Source organism: Onychostoma macrolepis, chromosome 23 (assembly GCF_012432095.1).
Source record: "Onychostoma macrolepis isolate SWU-2019 chromosome 23, ASM1243209v1, whole genome shotgun sequence".
NCBI classification, from domain to species: Eukaryota; Metazoa; Chordata; class Actinopteri; order Cypriniformes; family Cyprinidae; genus Onychostoma; species Onychostoma macrolepis.
Window position 1 is genome coordinate 16,381,638 of NC_081177.1, and position 27,682 is coordinate 16,409,319.

The window sequence follows — 27,682 nt, forward strand, 5'->3', positions numbered from 1 at the left end:
TAAATAAATAGTGGATATAAAATAAATTCCAACTCAAATAAAGAACATATCTTTAATTATCCAACTTGTATATTACCTTAAAACATTTTTAAAACCATGGAAAGCAAATCACAAAATTTACTATTATTATTAGTAGTAGTAGTAGTATTTATTATTATTATTATTGATAGGTTTAATGTTAAAACAATAAAATTAAATAAAATAAAATTGCTGGAATGTATTTATGGACATTTGAGGTAATGCACATTAAAGGGATAATTCACCCAAAAATGAAAATTGACCGTGGTAGGATCCTTGCTGTCTATGGAGGGTCAGAAAGCTCTCAGGTTTCATCAAAAATATTTTAATTTGTGTTCCGAAGATGAACAAAGGTCTTACGGGTTTGGAACTACATCACGGTGAGTAATTCATGACAGAATTTTCATTTTTGGTTGAACTATCCCTTTAATTTGAATTATTAATTTAACATTACTTTCTCGCTTATTTTTTTGTTACATTGTCTCTTATCCAGCTGTCTTTCCATTTCCTAGTAGTTCTTCCGATCTGTTTTCATTGTATGGCTTTAAAAGGAACTCCTAAGTAAGTATTCCAGAGAGCCATGTAATAAAGATACATAACATCTCCTCTCACTGACTGTGCAATGATCAAAAATCTATTACATTTGCAGAAATGATTAGGCTACAAAAAAAGTATCTGAAGCTACACAGTTTGCAGCACAACCTCAGCATATCTTACTGCTTGTTTTTCTCTCTTCTTAGACACTACAAGAAAAATGATGTACAATACATTTGCATGACTCTCAAAAACTGTCAAGAAACACAAGGAAATCAGCCCTGCTCAAGACACACAGAGCCTCTCGGTGTCAGGGAGGAAGAAAGGAGGCCTGTCTCATTTCTGCCAGGCTGCCCTGAGTGTCAGCCTAATATCTTAAAACAACAGATGCAGAAAGCACTGCTGCAGCCAATTACCCGCTTTTGGCATTTGTGCTACACACACATACACACACACCCGAAAACATCTTTTGAGAAGAATGAAAGAGCTGGATTGTTATGCGTGCTGTCAGTGTGTGTTGTCAGACTGTTAAATTTAATGAGTACACAGAATTTGAATGGCCCATCAAGAGCTCTTCGGAAGGAGCATGACAGCATTGTCCAGGGCATCAGATCTTTCAAGGAGGAATCATGGATTTCCAACAAACAAGGGTGATTTGCAGTCACGCTGTCTTTGCAAATCAAAGCAGACCTTACAGTTGAACAACAGCCACATAAAGAATGACCTACTTGGCTATACAGATGGCAGCCATCAGTTACACACTACAAAGAAGAGGCACGATTAATGACCAGCAAGGTAAGAGGTGAATTAACCAGACGACACCTCTTTAGACCAGTGACGAGATAATCTAGAAACTAACTTTCACCTCAGTGCTCTGGGTCCAGTTAAGGCCAGTCGAAAGCAGGCATAATGCTAATCACCACAATAAATAATTTCAACTCATTCCACATATATATCAAAAAATTGAAAAACAGAGACAAAATGAAAGGGAATGGATTTAAAAGCAGAAATCTGAAGCTTATACATTTATAGAAGCTTGCATTAAATCTTCCGTTAAAACTTTGAGCTGCAAAGCTGTTTAAATTATAGTTTTTACAGTCATTCCAAGGATTTAGAGTTTATGACAAAGTTTACACAAAAAAGATAGCATGTGATTTTTTCCATGCTGAAATCATTAACATATTGACTTCACAGGCTCATTCACTTCTATTTACACTAAGATTGATAACTATAACAATAACTACATTAGCATCTACACCAACGTATGATATCACTCTGTTTATTATAAGCACAAACTGCAGTTTTGTCATTTGCCACTTTATATGCTTAAGCTCTTTAGATCAGGATTCTTATTGGCTGTTGGTGGTTTTTATCATTCACCCCACAGAAATAAATTTGTTTTGAAAGTGAATCCTACAGAGTTACATATCATTATATTATATAAACTCTGCTACTCTTTTAACTTTAGAATGATTTTTAAAACAATAGCTTTATTGTAATCATACTTTGTGTGAATGAGCCATCAGTGATTTAGATACTTGCTGTAATTAACATCAAAACACAAATATTCTCAATTGATAACGCACCTTTCGAAGCTTTTGAGTAAACAAAAAGGCTGAGACTACTTTCATGGCTTCACTTAATTTAAAGAATAGGTCCCTGGGTGAAAAATCTACCTTATTCGCCTCCGTTTCTCCTAGCACCAAATGTCGCGGCACTATAACACATTTCCAAGTCTGTGCTAAGCCGCACGCAGGGTCGGTCAACTACGACACGAATCAAGGCTTGGATCAAAAGGAACAGTGTGTCAATGTGATGGAGCATTATGTAAATGCTGCGTCTCCCTGCCTAAATATTGACAAATCAGCTCAGAGAAGCGAGGCAGCGAGAGCACACCAGCATCCACATGGGATCTCCCCTCCAGTCGCCTGACTGACACTTCATAGGAAATGTCTTCCATTTACAACCCATTATTTACTGCTCTCCCCATGATTGCTTCACACTGGCCCTGGCAGCAGCTGCCCCAAATTGCCCTCTTGGGTGGATTCTGAGCACACTCTTGCTCAAAAGATGGATTCACGCCATGCCAAAAACGCTAACCAGATTACTTCTGTTGTCAACGATTCCCCGATTGCTGCCTCTATCCTAAAAGAGTACGAGAATCTGGGATTGTGCGAGACAGCTTGACTGATGTGGATAATACAGCGAGACACAAGTGTACGCAGCAGGCTACGTCTCACTTCGCCAGTGATGTTCAGCATTAAACTGTACTAATAAAAGAGGATTAAGGCACATTCACACCAAGAACATAACTATATAAGATAACTATAATGATTATTATATTAAATTCCACACCAATGAACCTTAACGTTCTGTTTCTTACAAGCGTGTGCTGCATGCAGTTATGTCGACTGCCGCTGTAAAATCTTGAGTTCTTTAAAGGAATAGTTCACCCAAATATGAACATTTCATGCAAATTTACTCACCTTCAGGCTGTTCCAAGTTGTTTCTTCACTGGAAGAGATTTGGAGAAACTTAGCATTACATCACTTGCTCAGCAATGAATCTACTGCAGTGAATGGGTGCCGTCAGAATGAGAGTTCAAATGACTGATAATTGATAAGTAATTTAAACAAAGCCAAAATAACAGTCCATAATAACACTTCCTCCAGGTGAAAAAAAAAAACATCCTCTCACATTAAATTCCACCAACATATTTGTTTAGAACTGTTTTGGACTCTTTTCTCTTGTAAACAGTGTTTGATCTGTGCATATTTCTCTCCTCATTCAGACAAGATTAATTTCTCACTGGAGAAAACAATATTATTGATATTAAAGTTAAAAATCTTGTTACAAACACACAGCATTTTACTTCACAAGACAATAATTGGTGGACTGGAATCACAGGAATTACCTGTGGATTATTGCAATGTTTTTATCATCTGTTTGTCCTCTTATTCTAACGGCACTCACTCACTGCAGAGGATTCATACTAAAGCAAGTGATTAATTCTCCAAATCTGTTGCAGTGAAGAAACAAACTCAACTACATTTTGGATGGCCTGATGGTGAATACATGTTCTGCAAATTTTCATTTTTGGATGAACTATTCCTTTAAAACTTTGTAGTTATATTTATCGTACATGGTGTGAAAGAGCTAGCGATGTGACTGTCAAGCTATTTATCCACAAAACCCCTCTGCTGTTAAAATGCGAGCACGACTCAACACAATCATGAATCTTCTTCAAATATGAAAACGTCAGGCACTGTGTTCGGGAAACAAGATTCAAAAGGCGGGATGTGGCTGAATTGAGTGCTGCTTTTGCGATGAGAAGGATGTGCTGCGCTTTAACCTGTTTTCAAAAGCTGAGCCAGTCCTATACGTACAGCAAATACAATAGGCCCTCGCCTTTAGGGGTGAAAAATGAGCACAGCTGTGAGTCAGTGTGACACTGATTTTGTTCAACAGTTTACATAGCTGCTCTGTGATACCCTTGAGAGTACTCTCATGCCCTTTGGCCAGCAGAGAATGATTACTAATAGCTTTCTCCTACACTGTTAAGACTCCCACACACTCTTTTTGTAGCATGACGCTGAAATAACAAGATCATCAGAGAATAGCAAATTGAGAGTTATTCTAGCTGCTTCGAAGTCTCTGACAACTATGTGCACAAATACAGCAGCAACAAACAAGAACCTGTGGTCATGTCAGTAATACAGATTCTTCATTAAAAAGCATCATGTGGATCTAAGAGATTTGTTAAATGGGTGACATCAGCTTTGAGGTCTGTGCACGACCAAATGCTCATGTGATAATCCCAGCCTGTTTGATTGTCTTTTACTTTCTTTCAACCTGCTGGATGAGCACATAACCCAAGGCAGATGGTGCTGAAAATCACTATTAAGGAGCAACCATAAAGCTAAGCCATTGTGCTTAAGATAAGTCTATTTGTGAGGAGAATGTCACTTAATGTCGCAAGTCTGCAAAATAATTAAATTGGCAACTACGGCTCAATTGCATCTGTAGAGCAAAACCACAAAGTATCACTACAACAGTTCAGACGACAGCCAAGACCCAGTTAGACAAGCACACTCTTAAAAATATAGGTGCTTTACGAAGCCATAGAAGAACCTTTTTCTCTAAATGGTTCCATTAAGAAACTTTAACATCTGAAGAATCTTTCAGTTTCACAAAAAGTTCTTTGTGGCGAAAGAATGTTCTACAGATTATAAAAAGGTAAGAAAGAGATGGTTCTTTAAAGAACCCTTGACTGAATGGTTTGTGGAACCAAAACTTTTTTCTATGGCAGGGCTATTCAATTGGCGGCCCGCGCCAATCATCTTAATCCAGCCCCTGGGAAGAGTACACGCAGGTCGCACACATGCCTCGAATTGTTTTTGCACTAATTAGTTTGTCCACAAGGTGGCAACACTGGCACGGGCCGTTGTTTCACAGCCGAGAAAGAAAATGAAGACGCTCAACAACCACAATCTACCGGAGACCGCAACATCAATTGACGGCAGCATAGATTATGAGATATCCGCAACTCTAGTTTAAACGTGTATACTGACAGTGTAATCAGTCATATCTTCTGGCGAGAAATAGCGCAGAGACTGGACAAAGATGATGAAAGTGAAGTATGTCATTGATGGAAATCAAAGAACAAAACAAAAAGGAGAAATCACTGCCCTGCTCTAGTCGCTGATTAACTTTTGTAGTCTGAATAAAGATTAATTTATATTCATTTTATAGCTTATACATATAAAATGTATAGTTTATGTGAAGATTGTTTTAAGTTCACTTAAATTAAAAGCTGTCATTTTTCGTAGCCTATTAAGTGTTAGAAAATAATGGCTTTCAATTATACTGTAATGTTGAATGGCTATAATTAATGGCTAAAATTGAGGGAAAATGCATTTAATAGAGATATCAGTAACATTATTAATATCAATGATACTGGCCTTCATTAATAGTAGGCTACTTAGTAAAAAGATGCCATTAAACCGTATTTAAAATATACCATCTTTATGGTGTTTCTACATTAATTTGGAGGTTCAATGTGAAATTATAATAACATCAATATATTAATATGCAATTAATCACAATTAATTACAGAAAAAAGAGATTGGTTGTATGAGCTCAGAGGATGTACATTAATTTGCAACACAGCACTGGTCCAAAAGGGCAAGTGACTATTCTATAAACTGGCCTGAAACCTTCTCACACTGGCCTCGGTCCAGTGGGCCATTCCTCATTGAGCCCTGACAATCAGAAAAAAAGCCATGTATACTAACAAGTCAAGAAGAATGAAATAACAGTTTTACACATTAAATCATTTTAGCAAAACAGAACAGCTTGGCTGAGTAGTGTATGAGGTATTATCTAACGCATTGGAGAAAAATGACCACAAAAACACACTTCTGCCTCCTCCAATCACAAGCTGTTAAGAGTGCTATTTGGTCTTAGTGCAACACAGTGGCAGGTGGCTGTACAATTCAGCCTGTGTTTACTGCATGCTGAATGGACAAGAAAACAAAGCCATGATTATGATCTTATTCAGTATATTTCTAATTAAGTGTGACTAGCCAGCTCTAGTTCACATCCTAGAATGACAAATCTTTATAACTGTGCCACACTTCACCTAAATCGAATTAGATGGTGGAAACTCCTAATGAAAACCAGTTGCATCTATTAAAACCATTTGTTTTTTTTTTAAGGCCAAGAAAGCATAAGAGCAGCTCACAACCTGGGCCTCACATTTGATTAATTAACTGGATTATTGATTCCCCATGTGTAAGCTGAACAATTTAATGTTTAAACGCCATCCAGCATAATTAAGCTTCACAACTTACAAAGGAGTATCACACACAAACATTATGGCTACTAACTTTCTTTCTCCTTTAGAACAAAACTACTGAAGCAAAAAAGCTTGTTTTATACACCATATAGATTTATTGTAATGCATACGGTATATACTGCACAAATCTTTTTTAGTTTATAGTGTCAACTCTCATTTTTTCGGTATTCATTTTATTATATGTTGTAGACTTTGAGTGCTGCACAGTTTTAACTGTCTGGATGCTAATTAAAGGAACGGTTCACCCAAAAAATATAATTTGCTGAAAATTTACTCAGCCTCAGGCCATCCAAGATGTAGATGAGTTTGTTTCTTCATGAAAACAGAAGTATTTCTCACCAGTGGGTCCTCTGATGTGAATAAGTGCCATTAAAATGAGAGTTCAGTGATGTTTGATAAAAACATCACAATAATATAAAAGTAATCCACATGACTCCGGTCCTTCAATTAACCCATTTAATCCCAAATTTTTCCCAGACATGAAAATATCCAAATGATGTGTCATTAGTAACCCTTTGAAATAATCAATCATTATTTTTTTTAATGTTTTTGGAAAAGTGTGTGAAAAATTGTTTTAATAGTGACCAGTGGGATATGATGAGTAATGAAATCACATATTTCTGCAGTAATAAAAATTGTTATATATCTTACCTCAGCTATTTTAAACTGTTTGATCACATTCTAGGGTTACTATTATGCATAAAAAAACCTTATGCAACATTGATAAAAATTTTAAATCAATGCTACGAGTATTACAACATCATTATTGTAAAATTTTTCTAACATTTGAATTTTTAATTTAGTGCAATATTTTGTCATTGCAACATTTTATTGTCATTTTCACCAGCAACTGCCATTGGATTATATTGTAAAATAAAGTTCACCGTTCATTCATTCATCTGTCTCACATCTTTATGTTAACATACTTTACTAGCCTTTCGTTTTGGAGCTTTGATGCATCCATCATCTGCTCAAGGTGCAAACAGGAAATAAACTGCTCTGGTCATGTGACAATTTGCACTAATCATGTGAAACTGCACATATTTAATTGAGACCCTTTATTTTTTCCATATTTGCAGGGTTTAATGTCTTGCGAAGCAAAAAGCTGTGTTTGTAATAAATAAACTCATCATTACAGTGTTTTAATTTCAAACCATTGCTTCCAGATAAAATATCAGCCCATAATGCAAAACAACACTACTTCCAGAGGGAAAAAAATCCATCCTCTGTTGTTAAAAATATCTTAATGAGGGATTTGTTTCTTTTAAATATGCAGCTTTTCACTTTTTAATGATGGACAGTGAATCATGAGTGAATCAATGATGGGCCGAGTCATGTGAATTAAGCTACTTGTGGATTATTATGATGTTTTCATCAGCTGTTTGGACTCTCATTCTTACAAGTGATGTAAGGTTAAATTTCTCAAAATCTGTTCCAATAAAGAAACAAACTTATCTACATCTTGGATGGCCTGAGGGTGAGTACATTTTCAGCAAAATTTGATTTTTGGATTATTCCCTTAAGCGAGTATCTATCAAATCATCTCCACATTGTTTTTGCAAACATACAAAGTAACAGTGACAACACATAATAGAAATGCAATCAGTGTCAACCACCTGTTTACATCTTCACGGTCAGTCTACTTCATTTGTGTTTTCATCTATTCATCTCCTTTCGATCAGTCTAAGAACAAATTAGTATCATTTTGAAAGCTGTTTGGATAGCCAGTTCTAGCAACAAACTACACATACACATACCTTCATGACAACCACTATAAAAACAGTGGATTGATCTTTCAAAGCACATCTCTGACAAGCAAGACCCTAAACAAACATGGTGTGTAAATACTGTCACCTGACCTCTCAGGACACATTTGACAATAAAACTATGTGGTCAAGTAAGCAGGCTTGATTTAGAAATCCCAAGACAGGCGAGACTGATTCTTCTGGGTAACCTCGCAAGCTTGCAATGACACTATATTAGCAGATCAACATAATTAGGGTAAGAGCAGTTAAAAACTGCACAGGGAAGTAGATGCGTGCGTGATTATGTGCGCGTACAAGTTGCCAACAAAGCGCTCGTGACTGGGGTGCAAGAAATAATAAAACACGAACCAAACTATCAAGTTCAGTCCTGTTCAAACTCTCCAATAACCCTTCTGACCGGGTCTACTGTCCTTCCGATGACTTAATGCCGCGGTGTTATGTTTATATCAGCACATGAATAAAAGAAAGATGTATCTTTGTCAAACACTATGATCGTTGGCACAGACAAACTGATGATGAGGATGATAATGATAATGCTAGCCTGCTAGCTAATGTCTCTTGTATTAATAAAGCATAACACCTCCTCAACGGCAACTCACAGCGGCTGTGATTAACACACGGAGCTAATTACAAGAGCCATAAGCTAATCGGATCATCTTCCGTACACCCGAGAAGACGGTCAAAGGCGGAACTTACCTGAAATCCTTCTCTACAACATCAGAGATTTTGTGTTTTGAGATGTTGTAACTGAGCAGCGGCGGTTAGCGGATGAGAGTCAAGTGCCGCTTCAAGTGTTTTGGAGTCGTTTTACACCCCTGGCACACCGATATTAATGATATGGCTGTCACTTATCAATATTTATGGTGGTGAGGAGTGTTAGTAACGGGTCAGTGTTGGGATACAGTGTTGTCTTTCTCTCTCTCTCTCTCTTTTCTGTAAGAAAGAAACCCCCCCTCGCTTGAGAGCCGCTCTTCCTGCGAGAAGAATAATGTGCGAGTGAAAACGCTCTGCCCACTTTCCAGTGTCGCGCGCTGCGATAGGTTGAACTCGAGCAGAGCGTAAGACGCGGACCAATCAGGTTGGTTATTTTGTGATTTAAAAACGCGCGTGTATGTGTGTGCGAGTGGTTTTGTGTGTAGGATTGTCTAAACAGTGCTGGTAGTATGGTAGTGAGGGGAATTTTGATTCAGACAAGATATTCTCATTTTTAAATCTTTTTAATTGTATTTATTCTCTTATTTGAATCATTTCTAAGCATGCACCAGAAGTCTTTGACCGTCGCGCTGCTTTTTAAACGTCTTACGCATGAGCACCGATTTGTGCTGGAACTGTTGTTGTCGTTTTTAACTTTTTTTTTTTTTTTTTTTTTTAAATGAGTGAGCCAGGATTAATTTGCTACAAATTATTTATGTCATTGTTTATTTAATGTCTTCTAATCTGATAGCTTTATGCATAAACTACTGTTCCAACAAATTCAAATATTTGTCTATCACATCCCAGCAGGCACACAAGGTCATAAGACATTGATATTTGGTTAAATTTCGGTTGCGACTTCAGGGGACCAAAATTCAATGTCAATTCAACGTCTAATGTCAATGTTAATTTGATGTCCAATACCAAAGTCAGCTGATGTTGATATTTGTTGTTTTTAGGTTGTGTAACCAAAATCCAACGTTAAGTCAATGTCAAATTGGGATCAAATACCAATTTTCATTCTCAACCAAAATGCACCGTCCGTTCGACAACATGTACAACGCCAACCTGACATTATATTGACGTCCAGTGTCTGCTGGGATATTTTCTTCTCCACTGATGAAATTTTATCAAGCTACAGAAAAGTGACAATAATAGCATGAATAAAGAGTTTCAGTAATGTCCTTACACTGTTTTAATATGGTTATTATTAGTCATTTTTACACATTCATAAGTTTTAGGCCCCTTCTCACCTTTTTACTAAGATCTGTACGATTCGTACAAACCAGCTTTCCTTTTAGTCGGTCAGGTCATGGTTCACTACCAACTCATAGTTTGCACATGAGTAAGATATAAATTGTTAATGTAATCTGTTTGGTTTGTTTACATTAGATGACTCGTTCAGATTCAAAACAATCTGCTGGTTCACTGAAGTGGTCACTATTCATTCAGTTGGACCAAATCGAATGCTGTTTTTTACTGCTACACTGAAGCGAAGTACAACGATTTGTTCACTAAAAGTCTTTGTTAAAAACCATTTGTTAGTACACTATAGGTCTGTATGGACTCCTCTTCATGTATTAAACACAACAGCCACAAACCTTGGAGTTGTAATTGATGATAAACTGAAGTTTTCAGACCACATTGCTAAAACTGCCCAGTCCTGCAGATTTGCTTTATACAAACATTAGGAAGATCAGGCCATTTCTTTCGGAACATGCAATTCAACTCCTTGTTCAGGCTCTTGTTCGGTCCAGACTTGACTATTGCAATGCTCTCTTGGCAGGTCTTCCAGCCAGTTCCATTAAACGGCTACAATTAATCCAAAATGCCGCTGCAAGATTAATCTTTAATGAGCCGAAAAGAACACACGTCACACCTCTGTTCATCAATTTGCACTGGCTACCAATAGCTGCTCGCATAAAATTCAAGGCATTAATGTTTGCCAACAAAACCACCACTGGCTCTGCACCCCTTTACTTAAATTCATTACTTCATACTTATGTGCCCTCTAGAAGCTTGCGTTCTGCAAGTGAACGACACATTATTGTGCCATCCCAAAGAGGCACAAAATCACTTTCACAGACTTTTTCATTAACTGTTCCCTCCTGGTGGAATGACCTGCCCAACTCAATCCGAGCAGCTGAGTCCTTAACCATCTTCAAGAATCGACTAAAAACACAACTCATCTCAACTCTAGCACTCTCTATTCTAATTCTGTTTTATCTATCTGTCTTTGTATTTCTTAGTCTTCTTTGTATCTATCTGACCCTCTAACAATAGCTTTCTTTTTTTTTATTCTATCTACTTGTTTTCTTGCTATGTGTACTGCGTTAGGCTAACCGAGACTTATCGCACTTGCATATTGTTGCTCTTTTGTTGGTTTTGATTGCTTCTATTGTCCTCATTTGTAAGTCGCTTTGGATAAAAACGTCTGCTAAATAACTAAATGTAAATGTAAACAGCTACTTTTACAGATATAAAATGGGAATAAGTCATATTTTAAAAGCATAAATCGGTTCACTTCTGTCTATGAGTAACATGACCTTATTTTTCCAGGATTCCCAAGCTTTAAACACCTGGCCGAAGAGGGACCACATTATTTTTGCAATGCTCTTTTAGAATGTTCCTCTCTAGTGTGCTTTATAAGCACATACAGCGTGCGGCTCCCTGCTGTGGAAATGATTGGTTTATACTGTAGTCTTCCACACTTCGTGTTTCTCCCTCTCTGAAACGATGCTTCAGTCAGTCCCAGAGGATTCATTCAGCAGTGGGTCATTGAACATGACCGCTGAGCCCTGAATGCTCTACTTAACCTTCTGCTGTTCTGTCATGGATGTAATCACACAAAAACAACATCATATCATTTTACATTTAACATTTTCCTCAGTAGCCATGTGTATTTTTAGTATGTACAGTCACTCTGTGCATTTAACAACATTGGTAATATATTAATGGTGCTCTGGAATAACAGACACAATCCTGTTTTGCATATTAATAGACGTTAGGTGAAAATGTGTTGCTGTTTTGCATTTTATACAGTAGGCTGTATGTTCAAGGGAAATGAACTGGATCCAGATCTTATCTCATTCTCTAGGCCTACTGAACCGAATTGCAAGAAGAAAGATATATACACGATAATGGTGAGGATTTAGATTTATCACAGCGATTTGAATATTTCAAATAAATTGAGTATAAAATTAATTTAGATTTAGTTTAGTGGTTCCTTCAGCTTCATCAGTAGGTGGCGACTCCCCTGAGCGAGTCATTTAATCAATAGTAATTATAACATAATAATTATAATTATTCATTTTTAAGCATTATATGTAGGCTAATGTTTGAATAATAAATTATTATAAATAAAAGAATAATTACAATTCAGTAATTAACAATTACATTTTTCCAATTAGTCTTTTAAAAAAGAATCTAGTATTATAATTACACAAGTATATACAAAGAGAAAAATAATTATTTATATAGTCAACACATCAAAAATATACATTTTTGATTTGTCTAAAGCCATCGTCTTATTCGTAGATTAGATTTCAGGGGCCGAGGGTGTCACCACCTGCTATATTACAAGCAGGTTTCAGGATGTTTTGCATATGTAAGTGCAGCATTGTCTAACAAAGAAAAGGAAGCTGGGAAAATGATAAATGGACACGCCGTGGCATCATAGTGCTGGAGAAAAAAAAACAGACTGAAGTCTAACTGTTTTGTGTTACGGTGTAATGATCACAGCTGGCTGTTTTCTCCCCTCATTATGATAAAGGTATCAAGAGGCTCGCACCGAGATATTGTGTGGGAAACGGATGGCTTGTTATTCTATTGTGACATGACAGGCTGAATGAACAATAAAAATGGGGGAAGAGGGAGAATTTTTGTCCGAGGGTCTTGATTGGAGGAGAAGGAGCACGCCGTGATTGATTTCAGCGGGAGAGGGCGAGGAAGGAAAGTGGATTCAGGGGGTGTTTGTAATCAGAGAGACAAAGCCAAACGTACAAGTGCGGTTAAGAGACAGGTTTTGTACGAGAAAAAGAAACAGCACACCTCCCCTTTGCTTTGTCAGTTGAAATATGCAAGCTCTTGATACAGAATACCATACCTCGATCATTCCTGCCAGAACAAGACAGATGGCCTGAATCTCATTTCCACTGCAGTGCTACCTTGTCTTGGCAGCTCATCTGAAACTCTGCTATTAGTAATCCTTTACATACTGTGTGTCAAGGTATAATGTACATTACAGGTTTTATGGCACCTTTAATCTGGCAAATTCCCTGTTTTTTAAAAGCAAAGGACTGGCAGCACTGAATAAAGGCATGGGTTAGTGTGTTGTGGGAGCTTTGAGGAGTGAAATATAATAAGGATCTGGATTACAGGACACAATAAAGCACAATGTGATTTGATTGTTATCGAATTGTGGGCGGATTCATGCTCCCAAAGGAACAGTGATGGCAAAGAAAAACCAAAAGAAAAAATGTATGCATGTGCACGTATTATGCAGATCAGAATTATTCAATTAATACATCGTAATCACATAAAATGATAAGTCCTAATAATCATAATGCATTCAAATTCAAAGCCATGATGTTTTTTCATCATACCAGAGCATGCTTTTTTTTTTTTTTTTTACTAATATGTAGTGTCGTCAAAGCTGAATATGAATTAGCTAACCAACCTTGTTGCTGGTAGGCTAAATTTGTATATTTTTATGCACTAAAAGAATAATCAAAATTTCTATTATTAAAATTTGCTATTTTAGTGGGCCTATAAATAGAAAATGCTTAAAGGGATAGTTCACCCAAAAATGAAAATCCTTTTATCGCCTGTAAATCTGAGTTTCTTTATTCTGTTGAACACAAAAGAGATATTTTGAAGAATGTTGGTAACTAAACAGTTGACGGTAGCCATTGACTTCCATAGTAAGGGAAAAAATACTTTGAATGTCAATGGAGACCATAAACTGTTTGGTTACCAGCATTCTTTAACATGTATTCTTTGATGATGAAAGAAACTCGTACAGATTTGGAACAACTTAACGTAAATGGTGTTAAATGAGTTTTTTTTTTTTTGTTTGCTTTAATAGGCCAGTCATTTAAAAAAAAGAGAGAGATCGAGAGAGTGGTAGGATAAATGCTGTTTCAGCAGAATTTTGGTAGCATAACGTTGTACAAAAGCCTCACATGGCAGCAGAGAAAAGAGGTGACATCTTAGCCAAGATTGTGCATTATACTAAAACAACGGCAGAGGGCAGTGTGGAATAAAACACGATCTCCAGACAAACGTTTCAGTGGTAGTAGAACTATTAATGTTTCATCCTCAAAACATTGAAGTATAGGGCCTACATATATACTGAAATAACAGAATCGCCTGAAGACAAATTGAATCACTCGTGGAAACTGCAAATCCGAGCACAAGTAAGCAAATCCGTGTCTGTCATACTGTTGAATGCGCAGCATACTGATTACACTGATTTATGACTGATACAACCACTGGGTGGCGCTTCTGTTTTTGCTGTTCCAGGGTTTGAGTGCATATTACTGTCGTATGTTTGACAGATTAAGAAAGAGTCTTTCTCAGGATTCTGTATGGATTTTAGTATAAAAATGTATTTTATCCCCCAAAGATAAATGTTCATGTAAGACTTTAGATGATTTCTGTGACTTTTCCATTTTGAAGGTTTGCACTGACTACTTCCTTACACATTTTTTGTTTTTGTTTGATTATTTTCCTTCACTTTTCCAGGCCTGAAAAACACAATTGTAAAATGGAAATATTCTGGGGATGTTTTCAATTTTTTCATGCCTGAGGCACTAACCTTGTGCCCTGGCACTCATGCTCATAACCTGTTTGAGTACCTCCTATTCTGACCTGTTCTTTCAAACCAAACTCAACAGTACTTTTAGTTTTATTAGAAGAGCTGAAATGTTACTTGATTGCTTGTCAGAAAACACTTTCTGTGCAGGACAACCTATTGGATACTAAACTGCAGATATAGTCTCCCTGTTGGTGTGTTTTGCTGAAAGTAAAAGAATGATCTCTGCTGTCAGACTCTAATCTTGCCCAGCCCAACTCCATTAAGGGATTTTCAATCACTTTCATTACATGTCTTTGTAATTTTTAGTGAATAATTGATGTTTTATTATTTGAACTGATAATGTATCAGTTACATGATAATGTATGCATTAGTATGTGTAATGGATTTATACACTACTACTGTGTGTTAAGTAGATAATATAAGCTTCACCCACTGATAATGTAAATGCATTATTATGTCTAATGTCTCTATTATATATATATATATATATATATATATATATATATATATATATATATATACACACATATTTTTGTGTAGGTGCATATATATATATAGTATGTAATGGCAAATTACAGATTTTTGTTTGATTACAGATTATATATATATATATATATATATATATATATATATATATATATATATGTTTATATTAAGTAAATAAATATGTTTATATTAAGTATATATAAAATGGCAAATTACAGATTTTTGTTTATATTAAATAGAAAAATAAGTAGATAAATACATATAAGCTTTACCCACACTCTTCCGTTTTAATAGGGATAATTTATTTGTTATGCCACGCATACAGAACTAACACTTCTCAAAAGCAACACAATGCACATACTCATGCTGCACACCACAGCACAGTGAACAGCTATAGCTCTTTGCTGAAATACTCTGTGGAGCACCAGAAACACTACAACTCACAAGAAGCTTAACAAAATTCTCTCACATAACACAGAGACACAATAAAGGACTGATGCTATTTGGATCCCAAAGCATAGATATGGATGGGGACAAGGGCTGTCACGGAGAGCAGTATTCTGTGCCACTGACTACAGATCTGGACCTTTGAATTCACTGTGTTTCCATCTAGTCTCCATTCTACAGGAGCTGGCGTTGCGTGGCGTTATGTGTGGGAGAGTAAGCACAATGAACACACTAAGACTGATGACGGGCCGCCGCTTCAGATGGGCCTCCTGAAGTTCTTGCCAGCGAAACGAGCCTTGTCACCAAGCTCCTCCTCAATCCTGCAGACACCAAATAATGTCAAAATCAATCTTGGAATTTCAACTCACTTTAAACAACTTAAGACATGCAGACTGGCACTTAATGTTATGCATTAGAGTTGTAATGATTAGTAAGAAGAAACTATGCGAATGAAACTTTAGTAAATAAAGGAACATGAAACATTGATGAGTTTAACTTACACTGCCATTTAAAAATATGGTATTGATTTCTTACAAAACAAAAATAAATTGGACCCCAAACTTTTAAATGGTAGTGTATTTTATGTAAGAAGACAGACAGCTGAGGGCTGAGAGAGCATTTGGTTGCTAGGGGCAATAGTCAAATATAGTGTACAGTTATTATGCAAAAATATTTTACTGTATAATGCAACAATTGACTAATCAGAATCACCTATTCCAGGCAAAGAACTTGTATAAAAATAAATGCAACCACTCACCTCAGCAGCTGATTGTACTTGGCCAGACGCTCAGACCGGCAGGGAGCACCAGTCTTGATCTGAGAGAAAAAAAAAAAAAAAAAAAAGAGTTTACTTTGTAATTCCCTACACAGCATTGGCCAACCTTAGATAAGACGGTGCTTGGCAAGCTTTGTACCTGGCCAGTGCAGAGTCCGACCACAAGGTCAGCGATGAAGGTGTCCTCTGTCTCTCCAGAACGGTGGCTGACCATCACACCCCATCCATTAGACTGGGCCATCTTACAGCTAAACAAAGGAAGACAGAAACAAAACACATTAAATAAAAACCACATGAACCTAAATTTTAGTTCTTATATAAAAATATCCACATCCATAGTGTGAGACATCAGAAATGCTTACGCCTGAAGGGACTCAGTGACGGATCCAATCTGGTTGACTTTGAGCAGCAAGCAGTTACAGGCCTTGTCAGACACAGCTTTAGCAATGCGCTTGGGGTTGGTCACAGTGAGGTCATCACCCACCACCTGGATGCTAGTGCTGGCAGTGAAGTTGGTCCAGGCCTCCCAGTCATCCTGGTCAAATGGATCCTCAATGGAGACCACTGAGAAGCAAAAGATGGAAATTTATTGATTTTTGTGTGTGTGTGTTTGTGCATGCATGCATGTACGTAGCATTTTAATAAAGGATCGTTCAATTGCAAAACTGCTATAAAGAATTAAAAGGTGAAATTTTACTGGTACTGGTATTAGGGTTAGGCTTAACAAACACTAAAAACAGTAATATGCTGAAATATTTTTACAATTTAAAATAACTTATCTAATTGAATATATTTTAAAATGTAGTGTAAATGCTGAATTTTCAGCAGTCATTACTCCAGTCTTCAGTGTCACATGATCCTTCAGAAATCATTATAATATGCTGATTTGATGCTCAAGAAACATTTATTTTCATTAGTATTGTTGTGGAAACAGCAATGGTGAATAGATCATTCAAAAGAACAGCTTTTTTTGAAGTAGAAAATATTTGTAACATTATAAATGTTGTGGCTGAATAAGTATAAGTATATAATGTAATAATTAGGCTATATAAAAAGTAATAAGTATATAAAAAGTAAAATGTGGTTGTTGAAAAACCCTCAAAACCTTTGAACAATAGTGCACTTTGCAATGTTTTTGTTTATTAAGAGACTAATAAATACACCACAGTTAATGCACTAAGGTTTACTGTTTATATACAATGTATTCTGTAAGTCTGGAGAACTACTGACTGGCCTCTAGGAGGTTAAATCACCCCTGTTAAGACTCTCACCACCACAGCAGGGTTTCATTCACTGCTGGATCTCTTCAAATACCTGTGCGTATTTTTTGGAGATCTAAAGATACCCAAAAGACATGAGGGAAGAATGTGTGTTCGAGTAAACACACTGTGTTTTGGAAAATGTGTTTTGGTAACACTTTACAATAAAGTTTAACATAAGTTAATGCACTAGATTACTATTAAATATTGCTAAAAAGTATTATTAATTAAATTTGTTTAATGTGTATATATTACATAACTTGTCTACCTAGATACTCTGTCTTCAGATTTGCACTAAGCAGTTGTCACTGGCCGTCTGAGGATTGTAGTAGAGTATCACACTCTCACACACAGTAACACTAAAGATCAGGGACACTGACCAGGATAATCCTTAACAAAGCTCCTGTAGAGGTCAGCCAGCTGGTCAGGGCTGATATAACGGCTGGGGTCATCAGGTGATTTGAAGTCCAGGTCGTACTTGCCACCCTTGTAGAACTCAGAGGCGGCCACATCCATGCCGATCACAATCTTGTCGGTGTAGCCAGCTTTGCTAATGGCATTCTTCAGCAGCTCCAGAGCTGAAAAACATACGTAGTTGATGCATAACCTTTTTTTAAACAACATAAGTCTTTTAGGACAAAATGTATAAGGTAATGTATGTGTTTTAGGTTTCACTTACATTTTTTTTTACACTATTTTAAATCTTACCCTCGCCTTCACTACTTCATTTTAATGGTTCTGCAGTCTGACAAATGCAGTTTTAAATATACAAACATTCAATGCAGAACGTTAACTTCCCAAAAGTATTTCATGTCAAATACCCAATACATCTGTAAGCACTCATAACAAACCATTAATATTTCTGCAGTTTATATTAGCTACAGCAAAATAATCAGTTCAGGCATTGGTTTGTACTTGGTTTAAACATAAATGCATCTTGAAAATATATCTCATGGTGCTATGCTTATTACACGTAAGCTTTTAGACTACAGCAACTAAATTAATTGTTAAAATAACAAATAATATGGGTAAAGAACAGGATAAATATTTAGACATTCACAGAGTAAGTAATACAATTAGATGTGAAGAACTCTACATTATTTTCCTCTGAAACAGGCAGATGTTATGGCTGTGATTCGCAGGCAACACAGAGGTCATGTGCATTCCCAGAATTCCCCAGAGAGTGGGCCTCAGCTGCAGAACTTCACTAGCTTCAATTCAATTATAGCAAATGCAGCAGATCTTAAAATGAAAACCATTTGTTGTTTGATTGAAATTAGTTTTGAAGGACTGAGCAAGTTTAGGTAATGATTCATAGTAACTCAAACATTTTGTTGTGCAATGGTCATGTTTGTAAAATCGCTTATCTATAATCAAGATAATCGTAATCCCTGACTCCTTGAGTTATCTAAAGTGTTATCTACAATCTCTGTATCTTATACCATATAGTATATTAGTGCTTATCTGTGCTTGTTTGCTTACCAGTGGCTAAAAAAAAAGAATTTGGTTATAAATGTAAATCATTTCTAAGATCAAATGGATAGTTTATGTTTAATTCCCAAAGTATGATTTACTGTGAATATGTTTTATCTTTATGGTGGCAATTCTGTAGTATTTACATTCTTAAAAATCTGCTCCATGAAACTGAGGCAGATCTAGATCTAGACCGGTTATCTTGAAACTCCAGACTCTCACCTTCTTTGTTCTCAAGGATGTTGGGAGCAAAGCCACCTTCATCGCCCACATTGGTGGCATCTTTGCCGTACTTCTCCTTAATGACATTCTTCAGGTTGTGATAAACTTCAGCACCAATACGCATGGCCTCTTTAAAGTTGCTTGCACCGACAGGCAGGATCATGAACTCCTGCATGGCCAGCTTGTTTCCAGCGTGGGAGCCACCGTTGATAACGTTGAAGGCCTTTGAAAACAGGCAGTCTATTTATAGTGTGTCATAGTTTGCATCCTTCAGTAATGTTTATGGTTTATGTCATGGGGCATTTATTACACACAGATCTAAGCAAGTATGCAGCCATTCTGGCTGATATTAGCTGCCATTTATGATATTTATAATACGTTTTTAAAATAATTTCAAATTGTATCCATGTTAAATTTGACAATAAAATTAAAACAGCCACTTTTATCGAAAATGATAACTTAGTAGCGGATAAAACTGTACACACAAAATGTTCTGATGAATTCAATCACATGACTTGTTCAGGGCAAAGTCACATGACTTTTTAGACACATATCTTAGAACTGATTTAGTTAATGTGTTTGGATTTTGGTTTATTTACAGAATGAAAAAAAATGTATCCAACTTGAAGCATTCTGCATTTTTTTGTGACATTGCAAAATTTGCATTAAATAGGTGGATGGAAACCAGTTAAACAATGTAATGTACATTAGTGAAGACTGATGATTATTCAGTTTATTATTCTGAGCACGTACAGGGACAGGAAGAATGACTTCCGGGTTGCCAGCGAGGTCTGCGATGTGGCGGTAGAGGGGGACGCCCTTCTCTGCAGCACCAGCCTTGCACACAGCCAGGGAAACGCCCAGGATGGCATTAGCACCAAACTTTGCTGTGAATTCAAGGGAGCACATTCATTAAAATAATGGATGTGCGTTTGAGAGTCTTTATAAACCGGCGTGAAGAGCTGTGATAAATTACGCTTTCATACCATGAATAAATTCTGTTCCGGCAACTCAAGGAATTGGAACTATAACGAAACACTTAATCTTATTAATATGCTTACACTTGTTTTCAGTGCCATCCATATCAAGCATCAGCTTATCAATCTTCTCCTGCTCCAAGACTGACACGTTCTGTTTAAGCACAAAAGATTGATTACTGACAATATCAATCATTATTCAAGGAGTATGACGTTCACACAAACTTCATATGGCATAGAACAAATGCAACACTATGGCATTCACAGCATTGTGAGATTAGTGGGAGGTATTTATCTTTATAACGGTCTTTTGAGATAATAACACTAATATTTATTTAAACGTTAGTTAACATTCACAACAAGACACTTACCATTTATAATGGTTCCGAACTTATCTAATTCTCTCAAATAATCGTTCAGTGCCTCTCTTGAATATTATAAATAACCACAACTCAACAACAGTATTCATTATCACGTTAGTCAAAGAACAAATATTCCTACCTGGCTAACCAGAGCAGGTGCAATTGATTTATTGATATGCTCAACAGCTTTTGAGACACCTGCAAGGACACAAGCAGACCATCACTGACCCAGGCCAAGGAGAGGATGAACATGCAGAGCAGACATGATTAGATGATCACAGAGCAGATGAGTGCTTTACTGTCAACGAGAACATCGGTGATCATCTACAAATATCTGCCATGGTTAGTCGTCAAAGCAAACCCAAAGGCTCATGCTGCGTCTGTGCTATATCAAAAGAGGTTAAGTTCCTCACTTCAGTTAATACACACGCTAATTTACCTGATTACACAAAGCAGGGGCCAAGAACTCATTTACATATTTAACAGCTCTTTTCACCCCTGACAGAGGAAAAAAAGAGGAGAAAAGATGGCAGAAGAAAGAGAGGATGAGAGGAGAAAAGAAACACTGCAGTGCAGATGGATACCACTCCAAAAAAACTGAAGAAATTATGGATTTCACAGAAATTAAGAAATGAATGTTTAAAAATAAATAAATAAATGCAGTACATTCTTAATTTCATTCAGATTTTTTTCTGGAAGTTATTATGATTTATGAAATATACATATGATATGTATATTTGTAAAACATTACAAATCAAGCATGATTCAAAATGAGTTTTCACATAGAAAATTGAATTCCATTTTTATACACTACAGTTAAAAGGTTTGTGGTCAGTAAGATTTTTTAATGTTTCTGAAAGTCTCATATGCTTTTTGTTTGATCAATAATACGATAAAACAGCACTGTGAAATATTATAACAGTTTAAAATAACCTTTTTCTATTTAAAAAAACAAAATTAGAATTTTCAGCAGCCATTAATCTAGTCTTCAGTGTCCCATGATCCTTCAGAAATCATTCTATGCTAATATGCTCAAGGAACATTTCTTCAAGATTCTTTGATGAATATAAAATAAAAAAACAGCATCTTTTGTAACATTATAAAATGTTTTTACTGTCACTTTTGAACAATTTAATGGGTCCTTCTTGAATAAAAGTAATTTTTCAAAAATAAATAAATAAAATAAATCTTACAAACCCCAATAATTTGAATAGTAGTGTATATTTTTATTCTCATTATTAATATCTAATACATTTCAAAAACCCTTGAAATGTTTTGTCAAGCAAGTTGTTATTTCAATTCTAATACATATTTAAATATACTTAATTTTAAAGTTTAATATTTCAGAATTCTCATAAAAGGATAGTGACGCTTTGAAATACTACATTTACAAACTGAATATCTGAAATACAAACCTTTGCCCAGATAACGCGTCTTGTCATTGTCACGGAGTTCAAGAGCTTCATAGATGCCAGTAGAAGCGCCACTGGGCACTGCAGCTCTGAAGAGACCTGTTGAACAATAAATACAAGGAAACCTATGAACGGTTATAAATATGTACAACCAACCCTGCTAATTTTGCAGAAATCTGTTTCCAGAATTTCCAGCTAGAACCACTGAGTTCACAGCTGGTCTACCATATAAGGAATGGTAGGACACACCTCCTCACTGCAGAAGAGATTAGCAACAGAATCACAATATATACAATCTCTGCATAACAGCAGCAGACTATGTCAATATATAGTATATAATATCTTTAAAGAAAAAATAATTGATTGATTAAACAATTGATAAGCATGGTACCTCAAGGCATTTTTATCACCCAAACTCAATGTAGAAAGTGATGTTAAGGGGGTTTCCTCTTGTGATGTAACCCTCTGAGAGAAAGGGACACCCCCTGATTGAGGCTGGCACACATGCACTACATGGCATATTTTGACTCAGGAGTGTGGCAAATCTGCACATGCATATTCAATCAGCTCAGCTGAGCGAGCATAAGTCGATTGCCAGAGCGTGCAGTTGAAAACGGATTTAAAGCTTAACCAGAAACTCATCAACTGTTACATAGTAAGTCTGTACCTAACCAATCATTTCCACCAAGCAACGGTAGAGTATCCAAACCTATAAAATAGGCAGAGTGCAATAATGCCTAGTTTTGAGCTTTGTAACATATCTGTGTTAATACACTGATCCAATCATTCATATTAAATGCTTTGCCAATCCAAAGAATATAATTCTTAGAAATTGGCAAAAATCTTCTATATGTTAGGCTGTATTTTTCCAGCCCTAAAACTAATCAAAACACATTCATTAAGCTGCGCTCAAATACACACAGACACATTAGATTTGGGTGAGTTGTCTCCACTTGTTTTCATACATCGAACTGAGGGGAAAAGTACAGGAACATCGGCAGAATATGAATAAACATTCTACACATTAGTCTTTATAAAATAAAATAAAAAACACATTCATCACCTTCACACACTAACCTGGCAAAGTATGCCAACTCCCTCTCTGTTCAATACAATCTGGCAGAAGAGATATTCTACATATTTGTTCTCTTGCCAGCCTCTTTCAAAATGGTCATTCACTAAAAATAATTAAAATTCCGGGCATGAGTTAGAGGACAAGGCACCACCTTGTGTTACAATTGTGTGTAGGGGACTGGACAAAAAGAAAGTTACAAAATCAAGTACATGCTTTTAAGCATTGTTGCAAATTACAATTCTCAAATTGTATAGATACAATGAGACAAAAAGTCTAAATGTTGTACACTACCATTTAAAATTTTGGGGTCTGTAAGTTTTTTCTCTCAACTAAAAAGTTGCATTTATTTGATCAAAAAATAAATAAATAAAAACAGTAAAACGATTTTTTTTTCTATTTAAAATAACCGTTTTTATTTTATTATATTTTAAATTATTATAAATATTATAATATATTTTAAAATGTAATTTATTCCTGTGATGGCAGAGCTGAATTTTCAGAAGCCATTACATCAGTTGTGCTGCTTAATAGGATTTAATATAACTGTGATAAATTTTTTTTTGATAAATAGAAAGTTAAAAATAGAAATATAGAATAGAAATAGCATTTTTTTGTAACTTTAATGCCACTTTTGATTAATTTAATACATTCTTGCTGAATAAAAGTATTAATTTATTAAAAAATAAAATAAAATTATTAATAAAAATCTTACTGACCCCAAACTTGAATATAATTACTCTCTGTGTTCATGTGCAAAGCACCCCACTGTAGCAATGCAATCCAAGTGGTATGTATTACTTCAGCTATTTATAACCACCTACCACCTGATACGTCGACTCTATGCTATTGGACACCACGAGGGCCTGAATAGACAGAGAGCAGCTCAGAAGCTCACCCATGTGAAACTGCCACAGCATTCAGACTGTACGCCCCAATAACACCACATACAATGTCAATTACTGTCACTTTGTATTGATGTTGAACTTGTAATGGACTGCTCTGCAGTTGAAGAGACAGATGGACAATGCTTTTTATCTCTAAAATGGACCCATTTTTGTATTTGCTGGCACATTACAAAATGGATTAAGCTTCCTGAAAGAATCATCAGATCAATATACATATAATGTGATTCTCTTTTTTTAGTATTAAAAAAATATCTGAAGTAAATAATATAGTACTTTTAACATTTTAACATTTTTTAGCATCACATACCTTTCTTGGTGTACAGATCAACCTCCACGGTGGGGTTACCACGGGAGTCAAAGATTTCACGAGCGTGGATCTTCAGGATGGACATGTTGCAGTTTCTGAGCAGGAAAAAAAAAACATAAGGAGCTGACAAACATATCAGACAGCCACAAAATAACACAAATATGGTCAGAGATGTACAATGTATCGTTACCATATCAGTTATTGGTCTATATCGATTTTTTTTATTTATCTATATGCATTGACCGATATTGAAAATGTAACTGTTAAAGCATGTTTACCCTATTTTTACATTTAGATTATATTAAGCCTTTAAGTTATTATTTGAAAACACTAATACTTTAATAAAACTGTTTAATGAATTCATTAGCAAATCTCAAAATAAATATCCATTTTGTATTTTGTACATTATAATGTGGTGATGTATAAACTCACATCACAGTTTCCAGTAATTTATTTTGAATTAATTTAGACAAAATAGAATTTTAATATTTATAAAATGACACTTATTTAAAAAATATTTAATATATAATAATTATGCTTTATAAGAACATGGAAATATAAATTTAACTTCTAGTCATAGCTAATCCCATTGAAGGTGATTTCCCCACTAGGAAATGACTCAACTATTCCAAACTGAGTCAAAGTTGAGGAAGGTACTACACACTTTCACCACATTTCATCAGCATCCACTCTTTATATGATCTGGAGTTTCCGTTAATGCAGTCACCAAAGGACTAACAAGTTCAAACTGAGTAATTCACCCCATTCTGACAATCAACATGAGCAACAGGCACCAGAAATTGAGAACAAACTAATTTTATGACTTGCAAGTGCCTATTTCCCTCTCCAGCCAAGGAAAAGCTGAGCCTTTCAGCTGTCAGCACCTGTTCGGCTAAAAATGCATCTGTACTGGACATTTAGAAACATGCAGTGTCACTCAAATCCTCTAGCATTATGCTTGTGAAGGTTTGAATGTTTTTGCCTGTGAAGTCACTAGTCATCTGTCAAAGGAATTAATTACTTGACGTTCTTTACAATAATTTGTTTTCTGAAGCTCTTGTGCAATAAAACAAAGGGTTTTTTGCTCATGTAGACAAACATTAATATCTCAAAAAACAATTTTTTCATCGTCAGACCAGGATATCACAAGAAAAAACCTTTCCCATGAATATCACAAGATCCTTTTCCTCATCATTATCATTTCCTGCCCTGTCAACACTATGTGCTTACATATAAAACTCTACAAAAAAAAACACACACATACACTTCATTTAGACCAATGGAAAATCCTGTAGCCTTAAATGTCTGTGGAAACTTCCCACCGGCCACAACACAGTGGGTTGGGTTAACTGAGACAGACAGTAACAAGTGACCGGCCTTCTGTCTGCAGCTCAGAGAAAGTATTGCTCTCAATTTGAACAAATTTATATCGAGAATTAAGCTTCGAATTCCAGATTTTAAACCTTTGTGATGAAAATAAAAAAAGGGTGGGGTGATAATATATGTCGCACTGGTAATCAAACAATTCTAAAATAAATCTATTGCAACGTTTAATAGCTAGACAATAAATATCAGCAATGTCTCCAGTTACAGTTCTTTCCAATATCCGGTGTCAAACTGGGACTCGTTTTAGTTTGCTGACAAAATCCCGTGTAGAGCAGGTGTAACCGGAGACGAATTGCATTCTACACTAAACGACATTTTATATTTTTGAATGAAAGTGTTTCTGTCACGAGAACCATTTGCATCTCTTCTTAATAACAACTATGCGTGACATAAATGTTGCAGTATTAAAATGAGATAATAGTAACTGAATACTCCGATTCTAGAGGACGTCACCGCTCGACAGCATCACCTTCATCAGTATTGCATAACTCGCTCGAACATCACGAGTCACGACCACTGATTTAGCACATCTTATTTTTCATCACAAATATATTCAACTGCTAAAATATAAAAGCTACAACATACACTCTTCATTCGCCTTACCGTATCTGGCCTAGCCAGCGCAAGGGTAGTCGAGAGCTGACCGTGGTGCAGAAAGCAGAGAAGGCAGAAGCTGCTGGTCTCGCGCACTGTTAAGTGTAGGGCATCAGGAAGCGGTCAGCGCGAGCGCGTTTCTCACGCTGTGATTGGTCAGACGCGAATCACGCGGTACGCTAATGAGGTTGCATGGCAGAATGCACGTTTTCAACCAGCTCGACTCCGCCTTCAACAGGGATGCGGAAATTTTAATTCATTGTAAAAAAAAATATTTTTTTATATTTCAAGGCTGTTAATGACATGCTGTTGACATTATTTGGAACTTTATTAGTGTATCTTGTCTTTATCTTCTTGTGGAGTCTTTTTGACTCCAATATTTTCGCGTTTTATGTTGGAAACTGGTGCATTGTGGAGTACGTGCAAAGCATCACCTACGACCAGTGATGCGTCATAGTGAGTGTGCACATGAGTGAACGGACACTGATTGGACATAGCAGCTTTTATATCATTCTAAACTCAGTTTACACTGTGATTTATAAAATTATGTACGTTCGATTGCACACTAGTTTCAAAGGGTATATTGTTATTCATATTAATAAATATGATGATGACACGATCTCTTATGACAATAATGATTCTATACATGTATATTAATTTGAACTGTTTTTACTTTAATTCATATGATAGCTGAGAGCTTTTTGTTGTTTTTATTTTATTTTATATAGCTTGTCAATGCTTTCATTTTTATAAAATATAATTTTTTTTCTTTTTTCTCTCTCAAGTGTATTTAGCTGGTTATATTTTATTTTGAGTATTCAATAGCATGTCATAATATATGCAAATGGCCACAATATGAGAGCATTATGATTTACACCAAGATTATCGTACCAAATATATTCACAATGTCATCTGTAGGCCTACGTCTCAAACGCACACGATGGACCAAGTGATACTGTGCGCTTTCTAGCTTCGACTATGGCAGCATCACCCAGTGAATGACCTTGAGCAAGATTACTAGTGCGCCATCTTATGGCTGCTCATAGGACTTCAAATCTATTTTCTTCAAGTCCTCAGACATGCAGTAGTCTATAGGCCTATCGTACGTATGAGCTTCGTGGTTATGAAATAGCGTTATAATTTTATATGTAGCCTATAAAACGTTTATTTGTTTGTATTTGGCTTTTTACAGAATATAGGCTACTATATAGAGATTTCTTGGCAAAATCCACACTGTTCAAAAATTTGGGGTCAGTAAGATTTTTGTTTTAGTCTCTCATGCACACCAAGGTTGCATTTATTTGATTAAAAATACA

General features: G+C 35.9%; 2 protein-coding genes across 5 annotated transcripts in view; both read right to left on the reverse strand.

The window, feature by feature from the left end:
- The window catches only part of rerea (arginine-glutamic acid dipeptide (RE) repeats a), a 164,880-nt gene extending 155,713 nt beyond the window's left edge, over positions 1-9,167 (reverse strand). For all 3 annotated transcript variants that reach the window (XM_058764419.1, XM_058764420.1, XM_058764421.1), the window contains exon 1: positions 8,872-9,167. The gene's annotated coding sequence lies outside the window, so the exon portion shown is untranslated. The remainder of the gene's footprint in view (positions 1-8,871) is intronic.
- Positions 9,168-15,434: 6,267 nt separating this feature from the next.
- eno1a (enolase 1a, (alpha)) lies at positions 15,435-26,530 on the reverse strand. 2 transcript variants are annotated; one of them, XM_058763263.1, is made up of 12 exons: positions 26,376-26,530; positions 24,387-24,481; positions 22,103-22,198; positions 21,127-21,185; positions 20,410-20,479; positions 20,102-20,235; positions 19,349-19,571; positions 18,034-18,231; positions 16,757-16,958; positions 16,534-16,642; positions 16,377-16,435; positions 15,435-15,939 (listed from the first exon to the last, which is right to left on the reverse strand). In XM_058763263.1, exons 2-12 carry the CDS (start codon positions 24,469-24,471, stop codon positions 15,876-15,878), a joined length of 1,299 nt encoding a protein of 432 aa, XP_058619246.1. In that variant the 5' UTR covers positions 24,472-24,481; positions 26,376-26,530; the 3' UTR covers positions 15,435-15,875. The 2 variants fall into 2 exon arrangements, with proteins under 2 accessions (XP_058619246.1, XP_058619245.1); XM_058763262.1 differs by lacking the exon at positions 21,127-21,185 and adding an exon at positions 20,827-20,885 and having other exon boundaries at positions 26,376-26,529.
- Between the last annotated feature and the right edge of the window lie 1,152 nt (positions 26,531-27,682).

Coding starts and splice junctions, on each gene's coding strand:
- eno1a (XM_058763263.1), bottom strand. CDS start 24,471: ATGTCCATCCTGAAGATCCACGCTCGTGAAATCTTTGACTCCCGTGGT. Junction 20,236..20,409: donor GGATGGCACTGAAAACAAGT/GTAAGCATATTA, acceptor TTGAATTCACAG/CAAAGTTTGGTGCTAATGCC. Junction 19,572..20,101: donor AAGTCATTCTTCCTGTCCCT/GTACGTGCTCAG, acceptor CTGTTTTCAAAG/GCCTTCAACGTTATCAACGG.